The 21,494-nt window shown below is 21.9% G+C and overlaps 5 protein-coding genes across 5 annotated transcripts; 3 read left to right on the top strand and 2 right to left on the bottom strand. All coding sequences in view use genetic code 6, as the record gives it.

The window, feature by feature from the left end:
- Positions 1 to 2,461: 2,461 nt before the first annotated feature.
- On the top strand, positions 2,462 to 2,965 carry TTHERM_00142490 (hypothetical protein; the record flags this gene model as incomplete). Its single annotated transcript, XM_001011087.2, has 1 exon — positions 2,462 to 2,965. Exon 1 carries the CDS (start codon positions 2,519 to 2,521, stop codon positions 2,963 to 2,965), a length of 447 nt encoding a protein of 148 aa, XP_001011087.1. The 5' UTR covers positions 2,462 to 2,518.
- An 828-nt stretch (positions 2,966 to 3,793) lies between these two features.
- On the bottom strand, positions 3,794 to 8,849 carry TTHERM_00142480 (ATPase, histidine kinase-, DNA gyrase B; the record flags this gene model as incomplete). Its single annotated transcript, XM_001011086.2, has 4 exons — positions 3,794 to 4,479; positions 4,593 to 5,513; positions 5,803 to 6,160; positions 6,387 to 8,849. The coding sequence occupies 4 exons, from the start codon at positions 8,847 to 8,849 to the stop codon at positions 3,794 to 3,796; spliced, it is 4,428 nt and encodes a 1,475-aa protein (XP_001011086.2).
- A 2,079-nt stretch (positions 8,850 to 10,928) lies between these two features.
- Positions 10,929 to 13,509, top strand: TTHERM_00142470 (hypothetical protein; the record flags this gene model as incomplete). Its single annotated transcript, XM_001011085.2, has 3 exons — positions 10,929 to 11,240; positions 11,306 to 11,449; positions 11,572 to 13,509. The coding sequence occupies 3 exons, from the start codon at positions 10,929 to 10,931 to the stop codon at positions 13,507 to 13,509; spliced, it is 2,394 nt and encodes a 797-aa protein (XP_001011085.2).
- A 741-nt stretch (positions 13,510 to 14,250) lies between these two features.
- On the bottom strand, positions 14,251 to 17,115 carry TTHERM_00142460 (kinase domain protein; the record flags this gene model as incomplete). Its single annotated transcript, XM_001011084.2, has 3 exons — positions 16,737 to 17,115; positions 16,002 to 16,499; positions 14,251 to 15,791 (listed from the first exon to the last, which is right to left on the bottom strand). The coding sequence occupies exons 1-3, from the start codon at positions 17,008 to 17,010 to the stop codon at positions 14,251 to 14,253; spliced, it is 2,313 nt and encodes a 770-aa protein (XP_001011084.1). The 5' UTR covers positions 17,011 to 17,115.
- A 1,145-nt stretch (positions 17,116 to 18,260) lies between these two features.
- TTHERM_00142450 (tesmin TSO1-like CXC domain protein) lies at positions 18,261 to 21,225 on the top strand (the record flags this gene model as incomplete). Its single annotated transcript, XM_001011083.2, has 3 exons — positions 18,261 to 19,558; positions 19,887 to 19,945; positions 20,003 to 21,225. 3 exons carry the CDS (start codon positions 18,261 to 18,263, stop codon positions 21,223 to 21,225), a joined length of 2,580 nt encoding a protein of 859 aa, XP_001011083.2.
- Between the last annotated feature and the right edge of the window lie 269 nt (positions 21,226 to 21,494).

The following is a 21,494-nucleotide window of genomic DNA, read 5'->3' as shown; positions in this document are numbered from 1 at the left end:
TTAATTATTTCCTATTTTTAATTAACCTTAAATAGAATATATTTTGATTTTGTATTTTAATAAACATTTTTTATCTCACAGTTTTTAAACTAACATTAAAAAAAAGTTAGTTTACGAAATTGTAAAAAAATAACTCTATTTAAAGAAAGTAGATATTTTTTTTTAGTTAACTCTACAAATTAATAAAATAACGTAAATTAATAGAACAAATCTTAAAAAACAAATTTATAATTTTAAATAGATAAAATTTATGAAAAAAATAAGTTAATAAGAAACGGAACTTAAATTAATTTTGGTTTTTTAGCACCAACACAAAAAAATAATAAACAAAAGAAATTTAAAAGATTATTTTGTGAAAATTAAATAAATTTAAAATAAAATATTTTTAATTAAATAATTATTGTAAGAATATTTAAATCTTTAATTTTCTTTATATTTATACTTCTCCTCCTATACTAAAATATATTTATTCTAAACTTTATTCTGTTAATAAAAGTCATCTTCAATTTTATACATCTTATCTTAAATCTAAATTAATTTGTGGCTATTATAAAAAATTGATAATTAAGTAAATTTATATTTTAATTCATCAAATTAAATAAATTAACTATAGATACAATTTTAATATAAAAAATTAGTTAAGCTTTGAGAAAGTGCTCATTTACTGATAAAAGAAAACTTAAATAAATATTTATTTCAAGCATTTTTTTTCAATTTTATTAGAGCTTAAAATACTTTTTATTTTAGATTTTATTATCAAAATTTAAGAAATATCATCATTTTATAAAAATAAATACTTTTTATAGTAAAAAAAATTTTTAATTGTGAAAAAATAGAAAAAATTATGAAAAATGTAATTAAACTCACTAAAAGACTCTGAATATTTAATAGAGAGGATTAAACAGGATTTATCTTATGCTTTTACAGTATTTAAATCATTTATTACTCACATTAGAATTAATCAGGCTAAAGAAATATTACTTTTATTTACTTCTCATAATCAAGTTGATGTCAAATATGACAAATTTTAAATTTTTTGTCAAGTAAGTGCGTTAACTAAAAACTCAATTTTATTAAAAAGAAAAGTCATACATCTTAATGTAATTTACTACTTTATAAATAAAAATTTGTTTGACATTTATAATTGTTACGATTGAAATATGATATAGATATTTAGATAAATTTAAATCCTATGTGAATATTTAAATTTTAAAATACAAATTGTTAAAATAGATAAAAAATTGGATGATTGATAATTGTAATTGAATTATGTAAATAAATAATAGAAAGAACTAAGGTTTGATGCTTAAAATAGAAAGAAAATTTATGCAAATAAAAATCAGAATTTATGGTAATAATTTTTTAGTTACTAATTTATTAAAATCTAAAGACAAATAAAGTTTTTTAGGCGAGCATTTATTTTATTCATTTAATCTATTTTTATTCTATTAATAAAAAAGAAAAATTATGGATGCTATTAGCTTGTGTAATCAATCATAATTTGATATATTAAATATTGGTAAAAAATTTAGAGGTGCTTGTTTGTAATAAAAATTGTAATAAATAGTCATATTTAAATCTTCTTTAAAGCGATATTGTATTAAATTTCATAATATTTATAAATATTTTGTCTTTAAATAAAATACAATTTACAAAACTAATCTTGGAAGAATTATGAAAATATTTAAAAGTTGTTTTAATATTTTAATTCATATTTTGAATAGTATTTAAAAATTTTAAATTTGTAAAAATTATTAGAAATTATGATTACAAAATCAATTAAAGTATAATAATGTTCTAATTTCCTTTTAAAACAAATTAATTTTGGAGAGCTGCATAGGAAATTGTGTATCACGATAGTCATAGTTGTGATTAATTTTTCATAAAACTTACTGAATTTAAAAGCGTGATATCAATAAAAATGATGATGTTAAATTTATTGATTTTTTTGTTTATGAGAAGTTAATTCATTTTTAACAGAATTAATTGCTATTAATTAATTTATTTAGTAAATGTGTTTTCTGATTTTTTAGTAATAGTCATAATCTTCACAAAATTAAAAGTAAATACTCATTTCTACTTTATCTAAATGTTTTTTTTGAGGGTTTAAGTGAAAAAATATCTAAAGTAAATTAACGGGTGATTGCTTAAAATATTATGTTCGAGCTTTTAGCCATAAAATTAGATTTGACAATGATGCAAATGGTATGGCATTTTTCCTTAATTTCCGAGTAAATGCTCCAAGTAAAAATTAGCGATACTATCTAATTTAATTTTTAATTCAGTAATTACTTTATGGACAATATTTACTGCTTTACAATTTACAAGATTTTAAAAAAGAAAATGCTTCCAATTAATTAAAAAAAATTAATCAATTTTAAGATTATCAAATATCCTAGCTGCCTATTCAAAATATAAATGAACTTTTAATTAAATATAATAATTATTAAAGCAACAAATAAATAATTAAAATAAAAAAACATAATACATTAATAAGCATTTTCGCTTTAAAGTAGAAATGAATATTTGCAAAAACAGTAAAATTAACTCATCATAAATCTTTAAAGTCTCTGCTCTTGGCTTAATAGATAGAATAAAAAACCTTGAATAATATGCTATCTAAGTTAGTAAAATAGCTTATTAAGATGAAAAGAGAGCTTAAAACTTAGAAAACCTCCTCGATAACTAAGATAATCTCGTTTAAGACATTTACTCAATTATCTCTTTGAAAAATAAAATCAAGAGATACAATGAGGTTGTAGGTGTTTTAATAAAAATGATTACTGAATATGAGGAAATATGTATTTCTTACTAAGAACTATACTAAGAATAGAAGCAAATACTCAGTAAGCTTTCTATAAATAAGGAAATATTTAACAGATGCAAAATCTTATTTGTATAAATCTAAAAATACTTTTTCAATAGCCAATCTCTCATCCATATTCTATAAAAATAAATCATGTGATTGATTAAGTGAATCCATAAAAATAAAAAAATAAATTTTAATATCAAAACATAATCAATAATTATAATAATAAAAACAAAAATAGTCTCGAATACACTAATCAAAATCTTAACTAGATTATTTTATTTTTAAAATATCATAACTACTTAATATTTAAAACATTACTAATAAATATAATACTAAACTGTATATTATTTCGTGTTTATAATCTATTTAAAAAAGTACTTCATATTATTTACTGATTAGAAATATTAAGCATTTATCAAGCAATTATCAATTAATTAATTAGAAAAACAGATTCTTTTTCCTTAATTAAATATGTAAACAATTATTATTATTATTTACAATTAATTATTCGCTTTTGAAGTAAAAAAACTTTCCTCAATTTATTGGGATTTATTAGATATATTAAATTGCTTACAAATGTGATTTTTTATAATAAATATGTTAAAAATAAACACAAAAAATAAGTATTTTTTAAGGAATATTTTTATAATCAAACAGTTAAGATTATTAATAATGGTTTAGTTTTTATCAAATAAGTATTTAAGATTAGTAAAAAGCAAATAAATTTTAAAGTGTGCTTATTTATTACTTTTACCTAATTTAATACTATGTTTTGTGACTTTAAATAGAGAAAAATGTAAAATTTTCTTTAAAGAAAATTCATTAGAAAAAATAACGCAAAAAAAAATTTAAAAATAAAAAATTTTAAATATAATTTTTCATTGAAAAGTCATAAAATGTACACATATTATTTAATATCAAGTTATTCTATTTAGATTATTATTTTAAATGATAAAAAATATTATTTCTAACTTGCATGAATCATTGATTAAAATAATATCTATTTAATGCCACAAATAGTTAATCATGAGTAATCGGTTTTGAAAAATAGTTATCCATCCCTGCTTAGCTACATTTGATTTTGGTTTGAAGATCCGTCCAGCAGGTGTATGCACAAATATTTATATGTCTTTAATTTTAAAATCTATTTTCTAACTCACGTATTTGTTTTGTAGCTTCTATACCATCAAGCAAAGGCATGTTTATATCCATGAATATTAATTTTATTTAATTTAAGCTACTTAAGCTCTTTTTAAATAAATCTACAGCTTCTATTCCGTTTGTGGCAGTATATATAAGCTCGTCTTAAATGTCAGCTTTTATCTTTAGCATTATTTACAAGCCTTTTATATTCATTGGCTCGTCATCAACAATCATGATCTTATTTGCTGAAAAAAATTTATTATTTATTTATTTTGGCAGCTATACTTAAACACTTTCTATAGGCGTAATATCAATAAATGAGATTTGTTCTGATGTATTTTCAATTGATTTATTAATTTAAAGGGATTTCAAAGAAGTTGATTTATGATGCTAGAGAGATTATCGTTTATTTACTACTTTTAATTCTTCTTTTTATTTCTTCTTAAGTTCATTAGAAGATATAACAAAGGTAAAACTCTGAGTTATACTGTTATTATATTTTGATACTGACTTCGTTCCTATATCTTAATAAACATAAATATTTATTATTTACCTAATAAATAAATAAATCAATTAATTTAAGTTTTTTTAAATTTTTCTAAAAAATGTAAGTAATATATTGATTTTAATTCACTACTTTTACAAGATTACTTTTATGTTATTTCATTTCTAACGTTAGATTCATAATTTTCGCAGCTATTCTATCTACATTTTGTTTGTTTTATGTATTCAATTTATCCTTTTAGATCAAAAGATTAGCTTTAGGTGATTCCTTCCTAAAATATGTGTTGTCCATCAAAAATGTCAGATTCCTCCATTTCTATAATTTCATTATCACTAATAATAATATATTTTTATAATATCTTAGGATTATTAGAAAGGCTTGTTTGATTATAAAACTTATTTTATTAAATCTGCTGTTGCTGCTTAAATTTTGATTGCTGCATTTTTATTTAAGGTATAGGGTTTATCATGTTTTTGCTTCCGTTTTTTATTAATAAAGAAGAGCCTACTAATATCTAATTGCTAGGGTTATTAACGCAACTAGTTAAAATGATTTGATTTTAGCTATTTATTTATGTCTGAATTTAGCTTTCTTCATAAGTGTGGATTGAAGCAGCATTGCTGTTTAAGAAGCTAGTTTCTTTTTAGAGGCTTCTAGTTTACTAATTCAAAGAATTAAAATCAAGCTCTTTTTGAACACATTAATCAAAAATAGGTTATACATCTGAGGATTTATAATGATTGATGAATGATTATTATAAATTTTATTAAGTTAGAACAGAGTTAATCTTTGGCTAAAAATTCAATAAGCTTTTCGAATTCATCTTTTTAATCATAGAAACAGCATCTAAATAGAACCAAAAAGTACTTCCTTAATTTTATTTTGATATAAATTTAATATTGTTATTTTAATTCCTTTTTGATATTTTTCTTGCTAAAATACTACTTATCGTTAAACCGAATCCAAAGCCAGAAGAGTTAAGAGATACCTTATCTTAAATAGACTTACCATCTAAAAGGAGTTTGAGCTTTTGTTACTCATCAAAACTCATTCCTACATAATTTATTATAAAAAAATATTAAACCAGTAAACGAAATAATGACTCCTTTTCAAATAAAGTGATGATTTATTAAAATTCATGTACATTACTTATAATATTTAAAATTTAATTGGGATTTAAAAAAGAAGCTGAGTTTTTTTTGTCAGAATTAATTTTTATTTAAAAGCAATATCGCCATATATTAAATGTATTCTTGAACTCTTTACTTGCAGCATATTTGTAGATAAAAAATTTTAATTGATAAGTAAAAGTATAATCAAAATGATTCAAAAAAATGATTACCTATTCCTGAATCTTTAACACTAATCTTTATAAGCTCATCTTCCTTTTTGTAAGAAATCTCAACAGTAACTTATCCATTTTTCTAGCTAAATTTGAAAGCATTAGAAAGTAGATTGATTAATATTGATTGAGTTTTTTATTCGTCAGTACATATTTTCTCTGGTATATCGAAAAAATCACATTTAAATGTAATCTGCTTTATTTTTGCTAGCTTTTTAAAATGCTTGCATATATTTCTAATTAAATCAATCAAATTAATTTCTTTCCAAATAATTTTCAACGCATCATTTTAGTACTCGTAATAATCTCTGATGTCTTAAATAACTTAACTCACTAGGAAAATATTTGAATTCATGTACTTATTTTTTAAATTTAATATTATATAAATAGATTATGAGAAACCATAATTCCTAATATTTTAATACCATTTTTGTAAAATTTTTATTTAGACCATTTTTTAAAATAACGTCATTTTTTTTCAAAAAACTTTGGGAAGAAGAGTTGGTGTTAATTAGTTAGGAATTGAGGTAATATAAATTAAAATTTTAATACTATAAAAATTAGATAATAAACAATAAATATACTTTTAAATAGTTATCTTTCACTGATACAGGTACACTGTGATCTAAAAGAGCTGTTTGTGTAAACGTCTATATAAAATTAGTATAAGTACCGAGCTCATGGCTTATTGTTTAAAAAATATTTCTCTCCAATATTTTATTTAATTATAATTCTTTTTCTTAAATATCTGAAAACATTATAATAACACATTTTTAATTGTTAATAATCTTTCCAATTAATTTTATGCTAAAATTATTTAAGATATCCAAGTCCTCATTAAGTTTAACGCCAACAGGCTCTAATATAACCTACTGAAATTCTAAATTTAAGTTTTATAATATGACTTTAATTAAATCTAGTAAATTGATATTAATTGCTCTTTCAGATCTTTTAGATTCTTTTTATAAAACTTCATCTAATAAATAACTACAATCTAATTTTTAGGATTTGTTGAAAATTTGTGCTTAAGTCGATTGCACAGGATTAAACTTTATATTTTAAAATTAAGTATTTGATTGCTAAGTAGAATATTAGTTTTTTACAGATGAAATATTCATTTTCTCTTCTTGAAAAGTCTTTTAAATATTAGATTGATTTAAACTAGAATAATTTTAATTTATTCCCATTTTTTTTAGATGTTCCAAACTTTGTTTCGAAAATTCAAAAACTGTTATTTGCTTGAGTAAATTATATTTGAATTCTTGATTTGAATTAGTTGCTTAGTTATTTTAACCTTTCTCAAACTGTATTTTATTGAAACTGAGCTTGTCTTTGCTTTAGATGTTATTCTGTGTAAAGAATAAATTCCTTTGAGATTCAATAATTTATTTTGATTAAACTTAATTGAATTGAAATAAACTCTTCTATAAACTATTTTAATTAGTTTATTCTTTTTTTTCTAAAAATTATTTTTAATTCTATTGTTAATCTTATAAATTTTAATTTGATATTTATTATATTTTTTAAGGGTGAAGCTAAGGTGCTTATCCTTGATCCATATATGGTAATTTCTAGTCATTAAAAAATTGATTATTCAAACTGGTATTATCGTACGAATTTCTTGATTATTTCTTCTAATAATTAGCGATTATAGATTTTTTAGAGCCAAAACTAGAAAATAATTTTTCACTCAAAGAGCTTGCTTAATAATTTGAATAAATAATTTGCATATTCTCATCAATGACAAATAAACTTGAGTCTAAAAAATCAAGTATTTCTTTAAAAAAACTGTAATTATTTTAAAGCAATATATCTTGAAGAAGACTTTAAGAAATATCTATTGCCTTTTATGTTTCCTTTTATTAACCATTTAATTTTATTTTTTATAAACTATTGCCTTTTTTATTCATATTTTATTACTTTTATGTTTCTTCATCTACTTTAGTCTAAATACCACTATATATGCAGGATGAATTACTTTTTTAATCCTCGAATGTGTAAATAAATTATTTTTCTGGCTCTTCTAAATGCATTTTCTGAGGGTTAAACGAAATATTTTTAGATCTTATAATAGCATCAAAGTCTCTCACACTATTTTTAATACTAGTTTCTAACTTACCTTCTGGAAAATTGTGGTTTTAAAAATTTGCACTAACTTATAATTAGTTATAATCATTTTATTAATGAAATTATATTTTGTTCTCAAGCTCTTCACAAATTTAAATTTAAATATTTGATAAATTACTCTCTATTATTTTAGCTGATTCTTCATTAGCGATTTCTTTTCCTAAAGGATTATTTTAAGAATTTTACTATTATATTTCTATATCTTAGTTTGTTTCACCTATTTTAGATGCATTACTAGCCTTTTAATTTTCTTAGATTTATTAATAATTTTATTAAATTGCTTGGCTATCATAAAAGTAGTTTTCAAATAATTTTAATTAGTTTATTTGAATATCGTCTATGTTAGTTTAATAATTTAAATCACTTTTCTAATAATCATCTTAGTTTGTTTCTTTAACAAGATCATATTACTCATTCTTTATTAAATAGTTAGAATTTTTATTTTTTTAATCTTTTAAATTATAGTTAGAAAAATTTTATTAATATGTATCTTTAGTATTTGATTTAGATTTAATAGCTGTTAAAAGAGAAGAGTAGTTTGAATTTGAAAGACCTTATTAGTTAATGAGTGCTTCTCTCTGAGTTGTGTTATTTGAATAACCAATCTCAGTTTGATTAAAATTTATTTCTTACACTTATGTTAATTCATTTATTTGCTTTTAAAATATAGAAGGTGATTTTCTTTTCTCTAAATTTAAATTTAAATCTTCATTTTTTTTACCTTAAATATTATTTATCTAAAAGCTTGTAATGTTTGCCAATCCTTAATTATTTGTCATTGGTGTGTCTTATTATTTTAATTATCCTTTTATATTTGAATTTCTTTGACTTTCCATGAAATTATTTACTGGCAAATGTACTTTGTTTAAATCATCATTAATTTGCTTATTCTACTTGAAATTACATACGTATTTCAACATATTTTTAATCTAAAATAATACTTGCTTTTATTCTCCTATCTCACTTATTCCAAAAAACAAAATGAAAAAAAATATGATTTTACACCCTTAGCTAGATTATTGACTAAATATTGTAGTACTAAGTATTATTGATAATAAGAATTTATGAAGAATTTTCCTATTTTAGTAAGTTAAGCAAAAAGTATTACTAAAGTAATTATTAATCACTATAACTCCAAATGTTATAATAAGCATCGACTCATAAAATAGACTATTTTCTAAAAGTAAAGACACGGTTTTTCCAAAAAAATAAGTAAAAAAATCAAATCCTAAAAATAAACAAAATTGAGATATAATTTAGCACCAATTTTCTTGAATTTGCTACTATAATACCTTATTGAATTCCACTTAATTAACATGTAGGAAGCTATAATCTGTTTAAGTTTATTTATAATTATATATTTTGCATAGTAGAACTATTTCTTTATTTCTATATTTTTTAATAGCTATATTTAAAAGTATTTGACCAATCAAAACAGAAATCAGAGAGGCGATTTAGATAATAAAAATATTTCTGATAGTGCCATCTTAAGACACCATAGTGTATTCCTTTTCAATAAAAACTAATATTTATAAAAAACAAATTTCAATAATGCTTGAAGTTATTTAAAAATGCTAATTGCTTCAAAAAAAGTAAAGAACATGATTATCTTACCATAAATATTTACAACTATTGCAAATATTATAATAAAGAAAAGCATTGTTTCTTTCTCATAATTGTTTTTAATTAGAAATTTTTGTCTATTTTAAATTTTCTCTTTCATTTTTCTTTTGAATTAATTGTTGCTTTTCTAAAATTGCAAATTCACCTTCAATCTCTTCTTAATTATTTTCAATATTTATTTAATATATTTATAGAATTATTAGACAATTAAAAAAATAAAAAAGGTTATAATTGCTTGAGCTCTATTCTTTATTTTAAACTCTTATCATTCTTCTTATAAAGAAATTGTAAGACGAATTCACATATTATGTTTCTTAAAAAATTGTACCAATTTTTAATTATCACCATTATTGAATGTTTTTTAATTAGCTTATTAAAACATTGCTTTTTGAAAAATAGAAAATTTATTTATTCCAAGAACAGTGCTTCTATTAGATGTATAAAAAATCTATCTTTATTTTTATTACAATTGGGTGTTTTTATTTTAATTTAAAAGTTATATTTAAGCAATAAGTTGAAATAAAATCAAAAATTTTATAAACAAAATGTATTGTTATAATAATTGTATGCTTTTCATATCATGTCTAACTCGTTTATACTATTCTTATTTATTATATTTTAACTTAATTAGTATCAATTATTTATTTTAATATGATAATCCTAGTCCATTAAGAAAAATCATAAATTTGATTATTGATTTACTAAAAGCTTTACTTGAAAAAATTATTTGAAAGCTCTTTTTAAGTTTACGATAAATTTATTTTATTTATTTAAAAAATGAAATTATTGTTTGATTTAAAATTGTAAGATTTCTTTCTATTCTTTGATTTTAAAATTAATTTAATTAAAATAACATACTTTCATTTTTCAAATATTAATGGTAACTTTTATTATCTAAAAATTTATTTTTAGCTAAATTAACATATTTAAAATATTAAAAATAAAAAAATCTAAAATTTATGAAATTTATTAAATTTATGTTATATTCAATAAAATGTTAGATTTATTGTTTTTTTATTGATTAATTAAGCTGATTTTTATCATCAAAATATAAAAAATTATACAAATGTATATTCTTTTTAAACTTACGTAAATTATTTAATTATTGTAATGACGATTACTGAGTATAAAAGTTCTAGTGTTGAATACTTATTGTTTTCAAAGTTTTTATGATGCTATATTGTTTAAATCATTGCATATAAATCAAAATTGTGTGTTTTTGAGATTGTGTTTGATTATTTACGAAAATTAAAAAAAGAGATAAATATATATATATTAATTTAATTCAATTTACAAAAAACCCATTTTTTATAAGATAAATTCATAGCTAAAGTAAAAGAATAACTATTTTTTGTTAGTTTATTTCTCTAGTTCAGATGAGTTTTTTTGAGAAATAAAATATGTCACAAGCTTAATACTTTTAAGAGCTTTAATAAATAATTTTATCCGTTCCTTAAGTTAGTATCAAATAATACTTGGAGCAAAAATAAATGTTTGGAAAGGATGTCTCTTTATTTTATGATGAAATAGAATACCTAAAATAAGCGGAAACATCTATTCTTTAACTAAAAGATATAGCAGTATACTTGGGTAATAAAGTCGTAGAGGTTCGTAAATAACACTATGAAGAAATAGAATTTTTAGAAGCTGAGATAATGTAAGCAAAGGAAGAGATCCAAGAATAAAAAGTAGATAGAAATGATTAGATAATATAATTTTAAATCATAATAATTCCTTTTTTTATTTAAATTAGTAAAAGTTGTAAGAATATTACTAGATTTACTAAAATATGGAGGAAAAAAATATCTAATATTAGAAATAAAATTTTGAGCTTGAAGAGCAATGTGACAAACATTTATAAAGACTTACAACTCTCTACTAGACTATGGAAGTTTTAGTAATATATCTATCTTTCTAAATATAATTTGAATTTTTTGAATATTTATATTTTAAACTTCAAATAGTTTTAAATATTTTAAAAACAATTTTATTTGAATTAACATCTTTTTTTATAAAAAGGCAGAATAATAGCGCATGCAAAATTAAAACCAAACAAAAAAGAATGCTTATGTTAGTATGTAATAAATCAATGACGAATTAGTGATTAACAATTTAAATCACTCAATAAGCTTACAGACTTTAGGGAATATATAGCAAATAGATGAATAATTCAACTTTAATTGCAATTCTTGTACTGAAAAATAAGTAATGATAGAATCTTTATAACAAGAAATTGATGAGATTAGCTCAGAAAAAAAGAATTTGAAGGAATAAGTATACACTTTAAAAAGCTAGTTAGAAGTTCTAAAAAAAAGAAATGTAGATCTAGAAAAGTAATGTGATAATGTTGCAGTTTTAGAAAAATACTCTTCTGTCCAAAAGCAGAGGTTGAAAATACAACAAAATAAGGCACAGCTATAATAGTAATATTTAAATAGTACTGATAAAGGATTATCACCTTCCTCTGCTAGCATTAATACAAATATACTTGATGATGATCATTTTCTACACACTTAAAATGGCAATTACTAGAGCCTATTAGAGGAACTAAATTAAATTAAGCTAAGAAGTATGAATATTAATATGTAGACTCTTACAGAATTCAATAACTCAATACAATAAGATATGAATTCTTTCAGTGATTTCTGCTCAACTAACAATGAAATTTCTAAAAAAATACTAGAAGCAGACCCAGTTAGTTCATTCAATTACGAAATAAATTAGCCAAATAATTCCTCACAATAAAACAAAATAGCAGATTAGCTAAACCAATAACAGAATATTAAGATTATAACTTCATCTGAAAAGAATTCTCCTCACTAAAGTAGAGAGCCGAGGTTATCTCTTTTTAAAAGAAATATGATTAATGATGATACAAATTTACAATATTCTAATAAACCAGCTACCAATAGCATAAACGTAAATGCTAGAATTAGAAAAAGCGATTCAATATATTAATACAAATCACCTGATTAAAAAAGAGAGTTTTATGGTCATTTAAAGCATGTAAAAAGAGAATATACAAACTCATAGCCAAATAAAATGCCATCTTAAAACCTTATAAATTCTATTGATGAGAAGAATGAAAGTATATCATCTAATAAAACAAATAAAAATCAAAGTGAATTTAGTTCTTTTGTCAATGTTAATTCATTCAACGAGCGTGGTATAAATTAGTTATTTAGTAATGGAAGCAGTACTCATAATAATATAATAGCTTAAAATCAACTAGAATAACAACCATCAAATAATCAGATTTTATCAATATGTGAGCTTAAATCTAATTCAAAACACAATAAAAAAAGAAGCGAACTTAAATTTTAGCAACCCTTATTTGATGACTTAAAAAGTCTTATGAGTATTCAAGATTAATAGTCATTTGCATCTTTAAATATAAACTCTCAAAAAGGCACTTTCAATGAATTTTATCATAAAGAGGAGATTAAAAATAAGCATGCAAACTAATATGGAGAAGAAGTAGAAGAAGAGGAAGAAGAAAAGAAAGATTTTTTAAATTCTGATTAATACATGTAAAGCTTTGAAGGATCTCAAGAATTAAGGAGCCATTCTGATTTTAATTCCATGGATGAAATGGATTAAACTAAAAAATCAATAAGTTAGCTTAATACTGAGTAGATTATTTAAGATACAGATTAAAATAGTTTAAAATTCATTAAAAATTTTGAATAAATTACAAGTGGATAGAATACATAGAGTATATCTGCTAATAATACAAATGAATAATTAGAAGAAAAAATATAAAATAATATAAACTCAGATTCATTGTTAAAATTAGAATCAACTTAAACTTTAAAATGTATTATTCTACCACTCCCTAAAAAGACTAGAAGCTTATTTTTCAAAATTATCTAATGGTTAATATTTTTATTCTTAATACCCATTAGTTTTATATTTGAAAAACCTAGTTTCTTAAAAGAAATGAAATAAAAATAATGAATGAATTTTGTTAAATTTACCTACTATTAAGTTAAAAATAATATAATCTTAACTAAACTTTTTATATTGTTTTATTCAATCTTAATTATTTTATTTGTTATTAGATGTTCATCGTATACAAATTTTTTATATATACTAAGTTATTGTTTTAAAAGGTATCATAAATTTATTTATTTATTATTTATTAAATAAATTAAGTTTTCTACCAAAATAATTAAGGCCTTTTTTTGATAATATTTTGATATTATTTTTTTAATAATAGTTAAGTTAAAAATAATTTCAAATTTTTTTTTATGAAAGTAATAGCATATTTTATATTTCTGAAATTCATCTCTAAATTAAAAATAGCAAAATATAATTTAATCTATTTAAACCAAATTTAAATTTTTATCAAATAATATTAAACTTTTTTTTTGCAATAAATAAATAAACAGATATATTTCTAACTTGAATATTTTTCTGGCTGCTGCTTTTTTATTTAAATTTGTAAAATTTACATTTGATTGTTTGTGATTTTTTTATCTATGAAAATATACAAAAAAGTATATCAACCATTAATAAAATGAATAATGATTTTAGATATTTTAATATATCTGTAACTAAAAAAACTTTAAATTGTTAATATTTGATTTTAAAAATTCTAAATTATAACAAAAAATATTATGTAATTTAATTAATATATTATTTTTTAGTTTTTAATAATAAATTGATTTAAATTATATACCTATTATTTTTAATCAATCACATTCTCTTAATGAGAATATTGTCTTCCCAATAACCACTAAAAGTTTCGCCTTCAAGAGAATAATAAACTCCATATCCATGAATTGCATCATTCTTAAAATTTCCAGAGTACCTTTCTCCGTTTGTAAAATATAGAGATCCAAAACCTTATTTCCTATCTAAAGTAAACTCTCCTTCATATTTTAACCAGTAATTCTTAATTTATGAAAAATCCTTAAAATCTAGTTTTTGTTAAATGAACTATGCTTTGGAATTAAAAAGGTGTCCAAAATTATTGAATTAATCCTCAAACCAATCTCCTTCATAAAGTATATCTCCATTAGGATAGAATAATGTTCCTTTTCCATGCATTTTATCCATTTTCCATGTTCCTTCATAAACTCCTTTGTTTGAAAAAACAAGTTTGCCAAAGCCATCTCTATAATCTAACACCATTTCACCATCATAGTATGACCCATCATCATATTAATATGTTGTTTTTCTTCTAGCTATCCCATTTACTGGAGAATAGGATTTACTAAGATCATTTAAATAATCGTTTTGATTTTGTTTCTTCATATTATATTAATTAAAAATATTGGCTCCTCTTAAAGGAGAGTAGTTAATCTAATTTTATGGCTGATAATAACTTTCTTAAAGTTACTACTATTATCTAAGTTGCTATGAGAGTTATAGTATAACTTAGTAAAGAAGAGCGTTTGGATCTTGATTACTATTTGCAAGCTAGCCTACGTTATTTTACATAGGAATAGGATTATTATTAAGTTAAATTTAAGGTTGAAAATTATTATTTGCACCTAAATTTACCAAGCCATTCATATTTCCTATACTTGGCTGATGACTATTAACATTTGGACTATAAATTGTGTTTGGTTAAGATCCGTATGGAGATATTATAGCCTAAGAGGGTTAATTATTATTTAATGTTATTGTATTTACTAAAGGTTAATTATAAAAGTTATTATTTTAAGGAGGGGTTGCAAGAGGAGGATTATATGGACTGTGAATAGCACTTTATATAAGATTGTTATGAACATTTACTTCGTTAGGATTACTTATACTATGTTGGTGTTATATCTGTAACTATTAAGGATACTGATTAAAATTTGCAGTGCTAGCATTAATTAACTGGTTGCCACTCTATAAGTTATTTTTTGGTGAGTTGTTAAATAATTAATTTTAGTCCTAAATATATTATTATCCATCATTCATACCAATAAAGTTTCCCTATGCACCATTATTCACACTTTAATTCAGAGCTGCTGCAACTAAATTATTGCTTTACAAGGCATTTATGGAGTTACTTAACTATTGATTATTTTAACCACCTCCATAAGTATCTAAGATTGGTGGTAAGTTTTCAAGTTTAACACTTTAGTATGAATCTTGCATACGAAGTCCGCAAGGAAGTTATATAGAACTTAAATGTTAGTTTAATTACTCTAAGCTAAAACCTTATTCGTCTTAAGATAATAACTATTGCACCATTATGCATAAATCATTGGAGTAGGAAAGCTTCATTTAGTTTAATTTTTCATCTGTTAATAAAATTAATTTTATGAATCTTTTAAGTTAGGAAATTATTAATTGATTCAAATTTTTTAATCAAAATATTCTATATCAATTAATGAATAGTTAAATGTTTAAAAATAAATGATTAACTTTATTTTAAAGTAGGTATTTAATTTTTAAATTTTCAGAAAACTAAAAGATTTGAAAAGAATTTAAAATTAATCTGTTTATTTTACGCAGAATTGTAAGCTTTAGCTCATAGGAAGCGTAGTCATAACACGAATCAAGATTTTCTAATAATGCTGCTGAAAGCATAACCATTCCTAGAGCAAACTTATCTTATTACTCATAATCAGTGTATGTAGGAGATTACTCTTTCAAATGTTTGAGTCCTTCTGCTGGAAGATATCTGCCACTAAAATTTCCCTTTTGGCAGTCTTCATAGTTAGATTTTATATTTAAAACACTTCTATAGAATAGCTTAAAAAGTGTTACATCATTTATTTAATTAACAATATAAATAGAATCAGTTCTTAAATATAAATGATTAGTTAAATATGTTAAAATCGAAACTAATTGTTCAAGCAGAGACCACAATTCCTACTCCTTAAATTATTATTTATTTTTAGCTCTTTCTTGAATCTAATCTTCTAATGTACCTGAAACATGATCAAAAAGAGTATAGATTTTAAAAGATAATGAGCACATAGAGTCTTCAACTTACTTTCTGCACACTAAATTTTTATATTTTATTATTTAATAGAATCTTATATTGAAATAAAAATAAATTTAAGTAATTGATTGTTATAATGCAATCATAATAAATAGACCCTATATCTATTTGGTAGTTGGAGGTTGTTGCTCCTCCAAACTAAGTTTTTTTGAAAAAAAATTTTTTATTTTATAAAATATGCAAACTCATAATATTTAATTTATTTCTTAAAGTTTTTATTTAAGTAAAAAATGATTACTATGAAGCTGGAGAAGATTACAAGGAGCACTTTCCATGATTTTATAATATGTTTAAAATGCTTGTTCCATACTTGCTTCATTTGGAAAATAGTGGCATTATTCAGAAAGCCTAAAAACTCTATCTTGCTTTTTATAAAGATAAATGGTAATATTCCCAAATATCTTGTCTGAAACTTTTTTTTCAACAATAAAATTTTGTAAAATAGCTTGATATCTTTTATTGCATTCATCTTCGTTTATTTGGACATGTTCTTTTGAAAGTCCTCCTCCCATTTTGTTATAAACTAAGTTACCTTTTTTATTGAATTTTCTCTAAAAATACAAAGTATTGGTTAGATAAGAAAAGAAAATAATATATATTTATATTATCAAGTAGGCTTTATAAACTATTCAATAGCAATAATTATTTAATGATAAAAAGTTCTATCTGATGCTATCAACTTAATCTATTTCTTACAGCCAAATAGATTTTGCTTGTTTATTTTTTTGTAAATGATATAATTTCTCTAAATAAATAAATAAATTACTCAAAGATTTACATGTTTTTTAAATGATCAATTTTATTCAAATTCCCTAAATATCAAAATTTATTCTTTTTTAGTTTTTTATTAAAATAATTTCATTAAATTATTCAAAGTTTGCTAATAAAAAATATAGATAAAAAATTTTTTATTTCATAAAATATTTGGATAAAAATTTAAATGTAAAAATAATTTTTAATAAATTAAAATAAACTTTAAATAAAAATAACATAAAAATAAAATAAAATAAAATAAAATGAGCAAAAAAAAATCTATTTTATAATCTTAATTAGATAGATAATATTTATTTTTATTGATTTGAATTTTATTTAAGATTAGAAATTTATTTGATGGAATAAATATCCTCATTAGATAGAGTCGTGCAAACAAAATATGATCGTTAATTTTTCAAAAAATTAAAATTTAGAAATATGAAGACAAGCTAATTAGGCATAATCTCCCTTATTTAGTTTTACAAATAAGAGGAAATAATAAAACTCTTAGTATTTTTAAATAAAAAATCAAATTTTAATCAAAAATTAAAATTCAAACAAAAGTTTTGTATTGCCTTTGATAAATTAATTATCAAATAATAACAATAATAGAGCAAACAAAATATTAATTTTTGTTAATTTTTAATACAGTTTCTTATTTAACATAAGTAAGAATACTTTCACAATAAGTAACTAAGCAAGTAATAGATAAGAGATATAAATTTTAGCAAGAACATAAAGAACTAAGTACCATCATTAGCTTCATTATTAGCAAACAAATTTCATAATATATATCGCTTTGCTAAAGCTATCACCAAAAATATTTGCCACAAACCAAATAATCAAGTAAATAAAAAAATTATTATTGCATCATAGATAATAATTAGGTAAAAAAAAAATTTCATAGTAATATTAGGTGTGACGGAATAAAGAAAATACAATTCATTTAATCTACAGATCTAAATACTTTAGGTTTAAACTTGACTAAGATTTATCTGGCAACAAATAAATGTCTGAATAAATATTCAACAAATAGATTACAATACCTTAAATTTAAATAAAGGATTATAATTAATAAAATAATGATAGCTAATATCAGTAAGAATTACAGAACAAAGATGAAAAAAGTTTAGGTAGCAAGCTTAAGGATAAGTTAGAAACTTAAAAAATGAATTAATTATAAAGATAATAAGAGGAGAGTGATTTAACATAGAAATAAATGTAGTACTCTCTTTCTTAATTTATCTCACAGTAGTTAACTAATTTGAACGCTGAAAAAGATAATTAAAAAAGTAACTAATTATCTGATAGAAAATAAATATCTGGAAGCTAAAGCAGAGATTGCATAGAAAACAGCAATTAAAATAAAGAAAAGGTTTAATCTTAATCTTATTTGAATTAATCTTAGAGTAGTGAGAGCAATTCATCTTCTTGCCCTATTTAGAAATTAAAAAATCAAATTTTTAATATGAATCTCTCTAGCTCATCAGAGTAATTATAAGATGAAATAAGTCCCAAAAATGATTCATCTGTTAATAAGGCCAGCTCATCACTGTAGCCTATTTCAGATTAAATAAATCGTTAAGAAAATAATTTGTGCTTTTTAAAGTCTAATTAGCATAGCAATACTAATAATGCAAACAAATTTCACTTTAATAAAGAAAATTATTTAGACATATTAGTTTCAGAATAGTAGAAAGGTAACAATAACGATGATTAATTGAATGTATAGCAAACTATAGAGAAATACAATAGCTTTGCACAATCAAGCTTTTAATAGGGTTTTAAAAGAGAGCGTTCTGTTGAAGAAAAAACTTTTTTGTAAAATATTAATCATGCTTCCTCAAGTAGCTAAGATCTACTCAGTGTTATATTTTGCTAAAATTCATAACAGCTACCATTTTCTTTAAATATTCCGTAATCTATAACTAAATATTTGCCAAAGTAGAGTACGATTTCTACTGAAAAGTTGGATACCTTTGGTGGATTAGAAAAGACCATTAATGAAAAATTTATTAACTCTCGAAAAAACTCCACATCATAAAATAGCTCTGATAATTTAACAGCCCATTTTAACAATGAATACTCAAATTAACATACTTCAGCATGCTCATCTACGTCTTCTAACACTCAAAAGGGTTCTAATAACAACAAAGGTTTAATTTAGTGCAGTAGTAATTTTATTAAAAAACCATCTCCTACATAAATTCACCCAAATAATACTCAGCCCCTTTCTATCTCTAACTAATAAAATGTTGTAAAAAGTCCTAAAGCTATTTGGAAGAATGCTGAATAAAAATAAAATAGGTATTTTTATTTTATTTTTTATTGATTTCAAAACTATAATCCTAATTTTATATTTCTTTCAAACAAAAAATATAAAATTAATAAATAAAAAATTAGTTCATTACGAATTTGAATTATTAAAATATCAATTATGATATTAAAACGTTAAATTTTTCAGTTAAAATTTATCAAAATTAAAAAAAATATCTGAGTTTAAATACAGTTTTAAATTGATTTAAACATATTATTAAATTGAAGCAATTATACTCAATTAATTTAAAAATTGATTTTTAATTAAGTTAAAAATTGATATTCATATTAAAAATTATTATTTAATTATTTTAAAAAGTTAGTAGCTTCCACCTGCAAGAGCTACTTATGATTAATTTAATTTATCAGGTTAGAAAGGTAATAAAAAATATAATCTATATCCTCAAATTAATTTAATTATTTTCTTAAAAAAAGCCAGTAGCAATTAATAAAATGATTCTATTTTGAGTAACTTAAGCAACTAGGCATTAAGTCAAATATCAAACTTAATTAATTAATCGTAGTTAATTAATAATGGATCTGGATCCTAGCAAATCGGAATTAATTTAAATTAATAGAGTTTGTTCTCTAATCAATCTAGTAACAGTAGTAATAATGGAAATAAAAAGAATAGAATTTGCAATTGCAAAAAAACTAAGTGCTTAAAACTATACTGTGACTGCTTTGCAGTAGGCGAATTATGTGGATAAGATTGCAAATGTGTAGAGTGCTGTAATAATGAAGCGACTCTAAATTTAAGAAATTAAGCAATTGAGGGTATTTTACAAAGAAATCCTTTTGCATTTAATGTAAAACCTGAAGAAGCCAAAAAATCCAAAAAAGAATTGAATAACAGTATCCTTTAAAATTCTAATTCTAAAGTTATAGGCTGTAATTGTCGTAAGTCTAACTGCTTAAAGAAGTATTGTTTATGCTACCATTCTGGAATGAAATGCTCAGAAGCTTGCAAATGTACTGAATGCAAAAATTTAGAAAATGGGTTAAACTCTTCATCACACTCACTTTGTTCTTCTTCTATGCAATATTAGTCAAACAATAACAATAATTAAGTATTAATGACTAATTCATAAAAGCAAAATTTATATCATTAGAATCTGTAACAATCAGTAAAAAATCAAGGGCAAGATAATAACAATGAAAATTTCATTCCTATTCAATAAATAATAGAAAATTTAGCTCTTGCTGCTTAGTAAACCCAATTATAGTCTAATAATTTTAATAGACTTCTACAGTCAATTCCCAAATAATAAGACGATAACGATGATGATGAGGATGATATCTTAGAGGGTCATGAAAATGAAGAAAACGAACCTATTTAGGTTCAATAAAATGTTTAAAAAGACACAAAATAAGCTCTAAATTCATATAATAATTTATTTTTAAATGCTATATCTTAGTTTAGTTTAAATTTGTAAGATAATAATCATAATGAAGGTTTAGGTAGCTCACCTACATTTTCAAATCTTTAATAATAATCAATGAGAAAGAAATTATTTTTAAACGATTCAGGTTAAACAACACCAGTTAGTCCTGGAGGATTCCCGATTCAAAACTAGCAATCTCATTTGAATATGTAGAATATTAATAATTTGTTCTCATTAATTAAAAATATATCTTCCACTGACTAATATTAGTGAAAGTACAAAATAAAACAAACAAACAAATAAATAAATTCTTCATAATTCATCATCCAGATCAGATACTCAAGGCTACTTCCACATCGTTGATAATAATATAAGGAGGAAGGTTTTTCTATAAATACCTGTTTATATATATTTTAAAACTAAAATTAATTAAAGTAAATTTATATACCTTAGAAAAGTAAGATTAATAACTAAGCAAATGATTAAGAAAGATATTGAAAGGCATGTTTAAATTTTGGATTAAAATAATATATAAATTGGTT

The sequence above is a fragment of the Tetrahymena thermophila genome (assembly GCF_000189635.1).
Source record: "Tetrahymena thermophila SB210 genomic scaffold scf_8254747, whole genome shotgun sequence".
NCBI lineage: Eukaryota > Ciliophora > Oligohymenophorea > Hymenostomatida > Tetrahymenidae > Tetrahymena > Tetrahymena thermophila.
Note: the sequence above shows the minus strand (reverse complement) of the source record. Positions and strands in the feature narration are given on the sequence as shown.